Here is a 13,489-nt window from a genome sequence, read left to right as displayed (position 1 = left end):
AAGAACTATTCTGTCAATTCTCCTTAATCATTACACGTTTTGCAGACAACTTGAACAAAATGATAGAATTATAAATTAATGCAGCACAGGAGGCACTTAGCCCATTCAATCTGTGCTACCTCTTTCAAAACACAATCCAATTGTCCCAATTTAATTCTCTTTGACCATTTCCCTGCTTTTTTTCTCGAAGATCCAATTTATCCGATTTTCTTTTTAAGTCTACTTTTGAATCTGTAACCACTGCCAACCTATCAGACAGTGCATTTCAAACATTTGTTGAGCTCAAAATTATTCCTCAAATCAAGTTCAAGTTCTTTTATCAAGCACCTTATATCAGAGTTGTGACAAACAATGGTTAGCATTTTCTATTTTTGAATTAAAGTATGGCGCAGATGTCAGTGCGTGTGGAACATCCTGCTACCAGAGAAAGGCAGGATATCAGGCACTTAAGTGGTCACCTAGTGGGGCTTTCACATACACATCATTTTCTGGAACAGCAATGTGCCTTGCCGCCAAAATTGTAGGCCAGTAATAGGCCAGTAGCCAGTGCAAGTAGCAGTGCCACTTCAGAGGCTGAGGTTGCTGGCTCCAAAGCAACCCAGAAGTCCTACAGAAGGCAACTTCAGTTCTTTTCAAAGATGGAAGAAAATTACAGAATCTAGGTTTTGGCAAGAAGAGGCAAGGCCAGGGAATGGCTGCAGAAGTCAACTCTGCCCTCACGGTCTGATCACTCCCAGATTGGGACACATTGAGATGCATCTCCAACTCAGCAGGCCAAATGAAAGTCTAAAGAGACCCTTATGTGGATTGTTAATTAACCACTCAAGAACTAATTACATCCAAGATATTGAAAGAAAGAGTCAATGGAAATTGCAATTGGGCCATAAATTTGCAGTGTTATTAGACTTGGGGGCTGGTGCTAGGGGACTGGAGAACTGCAAAAAAGGTTGTCAGGATAAACCTAGCTGTTACAGACCAGTTAGTTTAACTCTGCTAATGGCGATGTTTCAAGAACAATAACTGGGTTTAGAAAAGGCACACGGTCAAATGTGAGTTAATTAGGTATTGTAAACTCTGTGAAGCACAATAAAGAATTTCAAAAGGACTTTGCCAAGTTGGTAGACTGGACAGATAGGTGAAGTTCAATTTGGAGAAGTGAGACATTCTGGCAGAAAAAATATGGCGGGAATATAGATTAAAATGTACAAGTCTAACATGTGTACAAGGACAGGAGAAACCAGATAGTAAATGGGCATAAGTTATGAAAGGTAGTAGGACAGATGCTGAGTAGCTAATAAAGCAAACTGTATTCTGCACTTTACTAATAATGTCATTGAGTACAAAAGCTGGGAGGTTATGATGAAGCTGTACAAAACACAAGTTAGATATCAGCTGAGGTACTGTCTATAGTTCCGCCCGGAAATGTGGTGAAGAAAAAGTCATTCACAACATTCAAGAAGGCATTCGATGTTTACTTAAACAGAACTAATAAAAAAAAGGGTCACGGGAAAAGTGCAGAAAAATGGCAGTCATGATGATCATTTAAGAACAAACGCCAACAACAATTCTGTGAAAAGATTCAACAGGTATTTAGAGTAAGAATGGGGATTAATAGTAGGTAATAAAGGAAATGACAGATGAAATAAACAAATATTTTGCTTCTGAATTCCATACACAGGATTTTAAAAAGTCAGCAATAACTGTTAATCAAGAGAAGAAAGAGAAAGAGGAAATTTGGTGAAATTAGAAATCACTGGGGAAGCAGAACTGAGCAACCTGATGGAATTGACAAGTCCCAGGTACTGATGGAGTTTATCGTCAGGCCTTAAGGAGAGGTGGCTAGAAGATGTGTTAATGTCAACTTTTATGAAATTTGCTCGACTCTAAGTTTTCAGTTGACTGTAAAATGGCAAATATAACTCCTCTATTCAAGAAATTATACAACAGAAAACAGAAACCTATAGGCCAATTAGCTTGACATCTGTCATGGCAAGGTGTTACAATTGTTAGAAAGGTATTAGAATCATTAAGGAAGTAATAGCTGGGCACTTGGAAAAAACTGAGCGATAAGGAAGAGTTGGCATGGTTCCCTATAGGGGGAATCATGTTTAACTAATTTATTGGAGTTCTTGAAGGAGCAACATGCATTTGGATGTAGGAGAGCCTGTAGACACAATGTGCTTAGATTTCTAGAAAACATTTACCAAGGTGCCACAGTAAAGTCTACTGCACAAGGTAGGAGCTCATAGTGTAGGGGACAATGTTTTAGTATGGAAAGAAGGCGGTATGGCTGGTAGCAAACAGGTATGCGCACACTTTTTCTGGTTGGCAGGATATGACCAGCAGAGTCCCTTAGTGGTCTGTGCTAAGGCCTCAGTTTTCTACAATGTATAATAATGACTTAATATGAGAGGAGCAAAGACATGATAGCTAAATTTACAGATGAAATAAAGATAGGTAGGAAAGTATGTTGTGACAGACTTAAGATGAGTGAGCAAAAATCAGGCGGAGTACATTGTGGGAAAATGTGAACTTGTTCACTTTGGCAGGAAGAATAAAAAGCAGAGTATTACTTAAATGTTGAAAAACTGCTGAATTCTGTGGTACAAAGGGAATTAGTAGCCCTGGTGTATGAGTCTCAATGTTAGTATGCATGTACAGAAAGTAACTAATGTGGCTAATGATATCCTTTACTTCAAGAGAAACTAAACAAATATTAAAATATGGTTGTTACGTTTTAGTTATATAGGGCAAGAGTGACATGGCATCTTGCGAGCTATGTACAGTTTTAGTCTCATTATTAAAGGAAAGACATTGGGAGGTGGTTCAGAGGAGGCGTATTGACTGGAATGAGCAAGTTGTCTTATGAGGAGTTAAGATAAGACTCTACATGCTTCAATTGGAATGCAGAGTTAGGTGATTTGATTGAAGGTTACAAGATCCTGAACTGCCTTGATAAGGTGGATATGGAAAGTAAGCCCAGAACTAGGGGGCAAAGTTTAAAATTAGAGGTTGCCATTTTGGGACAGATATGAGTTTTCTACTGACATAGATAAGGAAACCTCCTGCAATTAGCTACTCACCTCTGTTTATGAATCAGTACCACTCCATGTTAAATAGCAGTTAGAGGAAACACTGAGTGTACTCTGTCTTCACATTGAGGATATACTCCATCATGTTATGTGGCACAATCATTGGGCTAAATGGGGTAGCTTTCAAACAGATCTAGCAACTCAAAACTAGGCAACCATGAGGTGCTGTCATCATCAGCAGCAGCAGAATTGTATTCAACTACAAACTCTAAGCCTATGGTCTGGTATATTCCATCAAATACCTTCCTCCAAAAAAAAAAGCCAGCGGGCTTAATAAATCAAAATTGTTTCAATGAAGAGTACTGCTGGATATGTCAGGAGCAGCACCAGGAATACCTAAAAATGAAGCAATCTGGGTGAAACTCTGAGCTTCTGAATGTCCTGCCATTCAATGAGTATTCTCTTGTCTTGTTACTTCTTCCAAGTGCATTACCTCACATCTACCAGTGTTAACTTTCATCTGGTACTGATTTGCCCATCTGACCGATCCATGCAAATTCTCCTTTAACCCAAGATCTTCTTCCTCACTGTCAACCATCTGGCCAATCTTTGTGCATCCACAAACTTACTATTCATAACCCATTTTCTCATCTACATTGTATAAAGAGATTAGGAATTCAACAGTGAGTGACTCAACACTAATTTGTCCAAAGCCACGGTGGCACAGTGGTTAGCACTGCTACCTCACAGTGCCAGAGACCCGGGTTCAATTCCCAACTCAGGCAACTGTCTGTGTGGAGTTTGCACATTCTCCCCGTGTCTGCGTGGGTTTCCTCCGGGTGCTCCGGTTTCCTCCCACAGTCCAAAAATGTGCAGGTTAGGTGAATTGGCCATGCTAAATTGTCCGTAGTGTTAGGTGAAGGGGTAAATGTAGGGGAATGGGTCTGGGTGGGTTGCTCTTCGAAGAGTCGGTGTGGACTTGTTCAGCTGAAGGGCCTGTTTCCACACTGTAAATAAGTAATCTAAATCTATCTGTCACCTACACGGCACAAGTCAGGAGTGCGATAGAATACTTCTCACTTGCTTGGATGTGTGCAGCTCCATCAATACTTGGTACCATCCAGGACAAAGCAGCCTGCTTGATATGTAACATCTAGATGTTGCAGTGCAGTCACTCTTGTAGTATATTCAAAATTTATAGTCTCTATCACCTAGATGGACTTGAACAACAGGAACATAAATACACTATCACTTACAAAATTCCCCTCCAAAGCACAGACCATGCTGATTTGAAACTATATTGCCATTCCTCCACTATTAGTGATCAAAACCCTGGAACTTTCCCAAACAGCTTCACAGGTGTAACCACATAATCTAAACTTTAAGGTTCTGGGTCACTACTACCTTCTCAGATTAGGGATGAACAACAAATTGTTGGTCTTGCCACCAATGCTCAAGACTTATAAGCATTCCCTAGAGTAAGCATAACCTAACATTCGATACTTTCTCAACCTATAATTTTCAGAAGTATATTAATCACATAATTTAACTTGATCCATCTTTAGTTAGTGGATAAACGGTGTGTTTTGCAGTAAGGACCAAATGATGTATTTTATATAATTTGGTTTTAAATTCTCACTGTCTTCTGAGAGATATTTCACGTGCCAGCAAACTGAAGTAATGGTTATAAATCCTAATAAAATAAATTGGCTCATTGAACTCTCTAGCATTCTTAAACCTACTAACCTGTATGTGGTTCAATATAAATTGTTGGACCTGCTCCTATATTTTTAAGGAAATCAAAATGGCCAGAATTTTAAAAAGCCTGCTTCAGCGTATAAATGAAACAATATTGCCTTTGAGAAGGGGGTTTTCCCGAGGCAAAAGGGAGCATTGTCTGAACATCAAGTTACAAGGAATGCAGAGACAGCCTTGATAAGGAAATATTCAAGGATGAACAATTTGAAGATTTGTAACAAACACAGAGGTGTAAAAAGTAAACTTTGAATCATCATTAAACTACAGCAAATAATTAATTCCAGTTTCATTAATGAAAGGATGTTGTCCCAGTAGGCAAACATCATTAGTTAAGTATCATGCAGCCATGAAAACAACAACTAAAGTTATCTCACAGTAATTAGCCGTTTCTTTGAAATTACTTACAATAGTCAGTTCTATAATGCAATGGTTATGTTCTTGTGCAACCTTGCTTTATAGAAAAATTAAGCTGTAGAAACAGCACATAAAGTGTTGGCGCTGTAATCGTATTACAGCCAACACATATTTTAGAAATTCACAGTGTAGAAACAGCGTTTCCAATTCATCGATCGTGTTACAGCGAATTCACATTAACGAAAGGGGCGTTATAATAGAACGACCCATATTAAGAAATAGGTTCTAGTTAAAGGTTCTTCAAATAATCACAGAGATAGATTTCAAAGCAATTACAGAATAAAAGCATTAGGAGAAGACATTAGGGGCATACCTTGTCTTATTAGCTAAAGAGTGCTAACAGTGGGAGTAATTATAAAACTTTATAACAGAATTAATATTATGACTTACTTTTTATAATAAGAGGAGTGATATAATTTGATAAAGAAACCAAATGGAATACAATAAACAACAGAATTTGAGCAGTCCTTAGAGATAAGCAAATCAGGTCCATGTCCAAAGAAGAACAGCCAGTAACTTTGGAATGCAGATTAATAAATTACATTGAAAGATCCCACAGCCTAGAGATTACAATGGCAGTTAGACATCATGAAAACCAGGAGAACCGAGGGCTATCTATTGGAGTGTCCATCGTTGATCAGATGTTTCACAGCATTGGTTGTATGGAGAAAGGGGACGGCGCAGTAACAACATTGTGCGTGTTCATTTTAGCCCAAAATACATAAAAATACTGTTTTTCAATGTTAAAAACCAGAGTGCATCATTGATCTCTCTTCTAATCTGAACTGTAGATTATGGGAACAATTGTGTTCTCACGTTGAGGTCAGATTCAGGGACGACCTTGGGATGTCTCCATGCATTATCCGGTTTTGCTTGAATAAAAGTCTGCCTAGCCTGAATCAGAGTCTTAAGAAGGGCTCATGCCCGAAACGTCGATTCTCCTGCTCCTTGGATGCTGCCTGACCTGCTGCGCTTTTCCAGCAACACATTTTCAGCTCTGATCTCCAGCATCTGAGGTCCTCACTTCCTCCTGAGTCTTTGTCCCTGATCGGGGTTACGCTTCTACATAAACCATTTTTAAAAAACTTACACTGTGCTGGCTTTCGATTTCCTCATGTTTTTGCTGCAAAGCTTGGGAAGCTCGAATCGAATCACCTATTCCCCATTGAGTCCTTAGTTGCTCTGACCCAGGTCCTTCCAGCCAGTTCACAACCTGAAGTGAGAAATTAAATCTGGTAACTGAATTGAATGGCAAATCGTCATCAAGACTGTTCCTGGAAATGACTCAAATGTGAAATAGAACAATGCAAATAAAACCATCTGTGGTTCAACCACATTGGGAATGGAGACTTGAAAAGGAATATATATTTTCACAGTTTAGACATAAGCTAATTAGTAAATAATTTACATTTAAAAACTGAAGTGTAGTGAAATGTCTGGTGACATCAATGCACAGTGTCCTGGAGAGTCAGCATGCCAGCTTTAACCCACAATTCTTTAAAATGTTGTTCAATTTAGGTGGCTATTTGGTTGTAAGCGACACAGTTCTCGAAAACACAGAAAGAGATGAACAAAACAATATGAACACTCCACATTCTTTGCTCCTGTGTACTGTCTTGAAGTGCAACATGAAGGACAGTGTCACTCAGGGAAGATGCTTGAATCATAAATGATAAACAATAACAAGAATAATTGTTTACCAAATGATACGTGCACTAATAAATCAACAATTTCCAGTTCCACCAACAGTCTTTCAAAAGTAACGCTATCTCCTAAACCACTAAGTTCAGAACATTCTTTCCAAATAAAGCTTGCTCTTGAAAGATTTATTTAACACATAAAATGTTTCATTCCTTGAATAGCAAGTCTAAAATGTTTATTAATTATGAATTACTGAATTATTTTTCAGGTTGAGCCATTAATTAACCTGCAGGTCAGCTCATCTGGGGGAATGACAGTTTGCAAACTACTCAGCCCTTTCAAGTCTGTCATTTTGTACTTGCAAAGTAAAAACTAATAATAAGTCAACTCCCGCGATATTAAGGGATTGTTGTCAACTGTCACCAATAATAAAGTTAAAGGAAAACAATTACAACACAGCAGTTCCAAGTGTTGAAATATATGAATATTTTACCTCCAGATTCAATTGTTCAATGTTCTCCAACTTCCTTTCCAATACTTAACCATCTGTGATTAATTTCTTCAAAATCTCTGGCAGCCACATTTTAGCCTGCACCGTGCCCCACTTGAGGACTTGCTCGCAGCAATCTACATGGCCACAGTTTGGAATTCTCACCCTCCGTGCCAGATCTCTCAATTAGTTTATCCATTTCCATTTCTGAAACTTCATACAGTGCTACAATCTATTCTTCCTCAAACTATCTGTCCCTCTGATTCTAGCTTCTTCTATAATTGTTTGATTTGTGCACGCCCACTGACTTTACCTCACCATGAGCTGCTACACCTTCAATTTCCTGGACCCACTGATGTGGAATACACCCCCAAAATAGCTCAGTCTTTCCCTCGTCCTGGAAGTAACTGCTTTTAAGTGATCTGCTGGGTGAAGATGCTACATAATACTCTCAGTATCTCAAATAAAAACAGAAACTGCTGGTCACACTCAGCAGGAATTTCTTACAGATTTCTGTCAGGTGGAACCATCTGTGGAGAGAGAAACAGAGTTAACGTTTCAAGTCCAATATGACTCTTCTTCAGAACTAAACTCTTCATATCCCCTTCATGGGTTAGTTGCTAATTTTGTTTTCATATCACTGAAGTGCGTTGGGGCAATTATGTAGACTAAAAGTAGAAAAAGCAAGGTATTTTGCAATGGTAGGATTGCAAAACCTCTGAGTGTTTATCCAACACCCCACAGTCATTATACTACATTGGTGATAGGGTAGACATTTGGGGGGTCGTTAGTGCTTGGGTATTTGTTTCAACACTTATTCTGAGAAACTTTGATTTGTAAAAGACTTTCAGCTAGTGATCCAAATGCTGTGAATCTGAAGTGGATGTCAATAATAAGAAACCATACATTACCCTAGGATTCCAAGAAGCCAGGGAGGAGTTTTCAGAGCCTTTGGCTTTGATCTTTATGTCATCATTGTCTACAGGAATAGTACCAGAAGACTGGAAGATAGCAAATGTTGTTCCCTTCTTCAAGAAGGGGAGTAGAGATAATCTTGGTAATGATAGGCCTGTGAGCCTTACTTCGGTTGTGGGTAAAGAGATGGGATTTATCATCACCTTGAAAGGAATAAGTTGATTAGGGATCGTCAACATGATTTTATGAAGGGTAGGTTGTGCCTCACAAACCTTGAGTTCTTTAAGAAGGTGACCAAACAGGTGGATAAGAGTAAAACAGTTGATGTGGTGTACATGGATTTCAGTAAGGCGTTTGATAAGGTTCCCCACAATAGGCAATTGCACAGAATGCGAAGACATGGGTTGAGGGCGATTTAGCGGTTTGGATCAGAAATTGGCTAGCTGAAAGAAGACAGAGGGCCTGTACTGCGCTGTAATGTTCTATGTTTTAAAAGAAATTGCTGGAAAAACACAGCAGGTCTGGCAGCAACTGTGGAGAGAGAAAACAAAGTGAATGCTTTGGGTCCAGTGACCGTTCTTCAGAACTGTTGAGTTTTTCCAGCAATTTCGAATTTCGTTTCTGATTTCTAGCATCCTCAGTTCTTTGTATTTTTTTAAACTACATATGAACCTGTATTATTGTCCAAAAGATAAACAACCAAAACAAGACAAATATAGATTTCTTACTATCAACTAATAGAATAGGTGCCTCTTTCAGACTTCTCTCATCACTTCTATAGTTTCTCATTTTCTTCACCACCTAATCAACAACACCAAACAATCCTTAAAGACTGAATCGCTTATTGTGGATCTTAACTCCAGTTTAAAAACTGCCAAAAGGGAATGATCTTGGATGATTTTCTCAGAAGTTTTAATTTTTGTAATAAGATGTCGTAGGTTCAAGTACAAACTATCATAATGACATCAGAGATACATTCTCTTATTAAGATCATTGACTATATGGCTAATGGCACAAGTGAAGAACAAGTTAAAGAGAACAGGTGCTAGAATTGAACTTTCTTGCACTCAGTTTGCATTCTCAATGGGAGCTGATGATTCATCATTTAAAAGGACCTGACCTTTCATTCGATCATAGAACAGCTGCATGATCTTGTCAATCTTTTTAAATTAAACTCATGAAAAGTGTAATGTATTTTGAGTTTTATAAGTAGAAGCTTGGATTTGAAAGTATGAAATAATAATACAAAACATTAACTGCACAAATTAAAGCATTACGTGCAGTTTTGGGCCTTTATTATGGCTGTGTCAGCTGTGGTTCAGTTGGCAGTGCTCTTTCTTGACCCAAAGTCAGGAGCTTTTGGGTTCAGATCTCACTCAAGACTTGAACACGAAAATTGAGGTAGACGGTCAAACACTGATTGGAAATAGTTCTGCACTGTCTTTTTCATATGAGACATTAAATCAAGGCTCTGCATGTTCTCTCAGATGGGTGCTAAAGATTCCTTGAGACTGTTTTGAACTGCAAGAAATTTATTTCTGATTGCTTAACCAATACTTAGCTCTTCTTCAATATCATAAGAGCAGATCATTTAGTCATTAGTACAATGCTGTTTGTGGGAGTTTGCGGTGTGTGAATTGGCTGTCACATTTCTTATAACATTGACCATACTTAGACACAATTAAGCAGTTTGCAAGTGTTTTAGGACATCCTGAGGTTATGAAAAGAACTATACAAATGTAAGGTTTGCACCTTCTTTCTGAAAGGACATTAAAACCACTGACATGGTACAGCATGGAGCTACTCATGACCTCAAGGGTTGGGAAACCATATCGATAAAGAGAGAGGAGATATTACAGCAGCAATTGTGATGCACAACTAATGAACAAGTTATCAGTTCAGCAGAGTGATGACAGAAGAGAAACCTTTTTATATAAAAGTGCTATTAGAGAATGGAATACCGAGCCTGAGTAAATGTTTGAGAACAAAATCATTAAATCCTTTTAAAGAAAATTGGACAAATATATGAAGTAGAGGTAATCAAACAACACAAACACAAGATCTTCGCTGAAAGAACAAAGCGAGCGGTTTTTTTATGAAGTATTTTTATACAGCAGATGATGACCCTACTGGATTTTGTCATGGAAAAACAATCTAGCTTTTAAAAGAGAAATGGATAAAATTAATAAGATTATGGGAAATGGAAAGGAATTGGAACAAAGTGAATAGCTCTTTCACGGGATATTCATCCAAATGACAATAGACAATAGGTGCAGGAGCAGGCCATTCTGCCCTTCGAGCCTGCACCACCATTCAATATGATCATGGCTGATCATCCTTGATCAGTATCTTGTTCTTGCCTCATCTCCATAACCCTTGATTCCACTATCCTTGAGAGCTCTATCCAACTCTTTCTTAAATTAATCCAGAGACTAGGCCTCCACTTCCCTCTGGGGCAGAGCATTCCACACAGCTACCACTCTCTGGGTGGAGATGTTTCTCCTCATCTCTGTCCTAAATGATCTACCCCATATTTTTAAGCTGTGTCCTCTGGTTCGGCACTCACCCATCAGCGGAAACAGGTTTCCTGCCTCCAGAGTGTCCAATCCTTTAATAATCTTATATGTCTCAATCTGATCCCCTCTCAGTCTTCTAAACTCAAGGGTATACAAGCCCAGTCGCTCCAGTCTTTCAGTATAAGGTAGTCCCACCATTCCAGGAATTGACCTCGTGAACCTACGCTGCACTCCCTCAATAGCCAGAATGTCTTTCCTCAAATTTGGAGACCAGAACTGCACACAGTACTCCAGGTGTGGTCTCACCAGGGCCCTGTTCAGCTGCAGAAGGACCTCTTTGCTTCTATACTCAATCCCTCTTGTTATGAAGGCCAGCATGCTATTAGCTTTCTTCACTACCTGCTGTACCTGCATGCTTGCCTTCATTGACTAGTGTACAAGAACACCCAGATCTCTTTGTACTGCCCCTTTACCTAAATTGATTACATTTAGGTAGTAATCTGCCTTCCTGTTCTTGCCACCAAAGTGGATAACCACACATTTATCCACATTAAACTGCATTTGACCACTCACCTAACCTGACCAGGTCATCCTGTAATCTCCTAACATCCTCCTCACATTTCACCCTGCCACCCAGCTTTGTATCATCAGCAAATTTGCTAATGTTATTACTAATACCAATCTTCTATATCATTAACATATATTATAAAAAGCTGCGGTCCCAGCACTGATCCCTGCGGTACCCCACTGGTCACTGCCTGCCATTCCGAAATGGAGCCGTTTATCACTACTCTTTGTTTCCTATCAGCCAACCAATTTTCAATCCAAGTTAGTACTTTGCCCCCAATACCATGCGCCCTAATTTTACTCACTAACCTCCTATGTGGGACTTTATCAAAAGCTTTCTGAAAGTCCAGGTACACTACATCTACTGGATCTCCCTTGTCCATCTTCAGAGTTACATCCTCAAAAAATTCCAGAAGATTAGTCAAGCATGATTTCCACTTCATAAATCCATGCTGACTCTAACCTATCCTGTTACTACTATCCAATTGTGTCATAATTTCATCCTTTATGATAGACTCCAGCATCTTTCCCACCACTAAGGTTAACTAACTGGTCTATAATTTCCTGCTTTCTCTCTCCCACCTTTCTTAAAAAGCGGTACAACAGTAGCGACCCTCCAATCCGCAGGAACTGATCCCGAATCTATCGAACTCTGGAAAATAATCACCAACGCATCCACAATTTCTCGAGCCACCTCCTTCAGTACCCTGGGATGTAGACCATCAGGCCCCGGGGACTTATCAATCTTCAGACCTAACAGTCTCTCCAACACCAATTCCTGGCAAATCATAAATTCCCTTAAGTTCAGGTCCTTCAGCCAATGTTACCTCAGGGAGATTGCTTGTGTCTTCCCCAGTGAACACAGATCTGAAGTACCAATTCAATTCTTCTGCCATTTCTTTGTTCCCTGTAATATATTCCCCTGTTTCTGTCTTCAAGGGCCCAATTTTAGTCTTAACCATTTTTTTGCCTTTCACATACCTACAAAAGCTTTTACTATCCTCCTTTATATTTTTGGCCAGTTTACCTTCATACCTCATTTCTTCTCTGTGTATTTCCTTCTTAGTAATCCTCTGTTGTTCTTTACAAACTGCCCAGTCCTCCGTTTTCCCACTCATCTTTGCTATGTTATACTTTTTCTCTTTTAACTTTATATGTTTTTTAACATTCCTTGTCAGCCACAGCCATCCATGCCTCCTCCTAGGATCTTTCTTCCTTTTTGGAATGAACTGATCCTGCATCTTCTGCATTATACACAGAAATATCCACCATTGTTCCTCCACTGTCATCCCTGCTAAGGTATTGCACCATCGAACTTTGGCCAGCTCCTCCCTCATAGCTCCATAGTTCCCTTTATTCAACAGAAACATTGTCACTTCCGATTGTATCCTCTCCCTCTCAAATTGCAGATTGAAGCTTGCTGTATTATGATCACTACTTCCCAAAGGCTCCTTCACTTTGAGGTCCCTGATCAATTCTGGTTCGTTGCACAATACCAAATCCAGAATTGCCTTCTCCCTGGTAGGCTCCAGCACCAGCTGTTCTAAGAATCCATAAATATTTGTGTGCTATAACGTTTATGATGCACACCAAGCCCCATTCACCCATTAACACTGTGCTCACTGGCCTTCATTGGTTCCATATCCAGCAATGTCTTGATTTCAAAAATTCCATCCTTGCATTCAAGTTCTTCCAATGTCCCTCTCTGCCAGACTGCCAGTCTTACAATCCACCATGATATCTGCTGTCCTCCAAATTTGGCCTTTCATGCAGGCTGGACCTTCACAATACTACCACCATTGACTGTGCCTTCCATATCACTAGACACTGTCAACACTGGCCACCCACATTTTTGTTATTTACAAGCCTGGAAAAGGATTGATTATAGACTATTCTGCGATGCGCAAACGTCATATTCAAACTCTTTACCCTGAGTCTACAAATGGAAATTTTGTTTCAGAGCTCACTACATAGCAATCAGCAATGGGATAAAAGGAATAATTACTTGTATAGTGTCTTTTTCAACCTCAGGTCATTCCAAAGAGTTTCAGACCCAATCAAGTTATTTTTTTTAAGTCGGTGTTGTAATATATGAAAATCTGCAATGAGTTCTCATACAAGAGAATCACACAAATACCTCCCAATCAGATTAACAA

General features: G+C 39.2%; 1 protein-coding gene across 3 annotated transcripts in view; it reads right to left on the bottom strand.

The window, feature by feature from the left end:
- sestd1 (SEC14 and spectrin domains 1) overlaps nucleotides 1-13,489 on the bottom strand; it is a 130,971-nt gene that overhangs the window by 31,382 nt on the left and 86,100 nt on the right. For all 3 annotated transcript variants that reach the window (XM_043693502.2, XM_043693496.2, XM_043693500.2), the window contains one exon: nucleotides 6,295-6,417. In XM_043693502.2, coding sequence (XP_043549437.1) covers nucleotides 6,295-6,417 — 123 coding nt within the window. The remainder of the gene's footprint in view (nucleotides 1-6,294; nucleotides 6,418-13,489) is intronic.

This window comes from Chiloscyllium plagiosum, unplaced genomic scaffold (genome assembly GCF_037043375.1).
Source record: "Chiloscyllium plagiosum isolate Xiang-an unplaced genomic scaffold, Cpla_swu_hap1 HiC_scaffold_7, whole genome shotgun sequence".
Taxonomy (NCBI): Eukaryota; Metazoa; Chordata; class Chondrichthyes; order Orectolobiformes; family Hemiscylliidae; genus Chiloscyllium; species Chiloscyllium plagiosum.
Note: the sequence above shows the minus strand (reverse complement) of the source record. Positions and strands in the feature narration are given on the sequence as shown.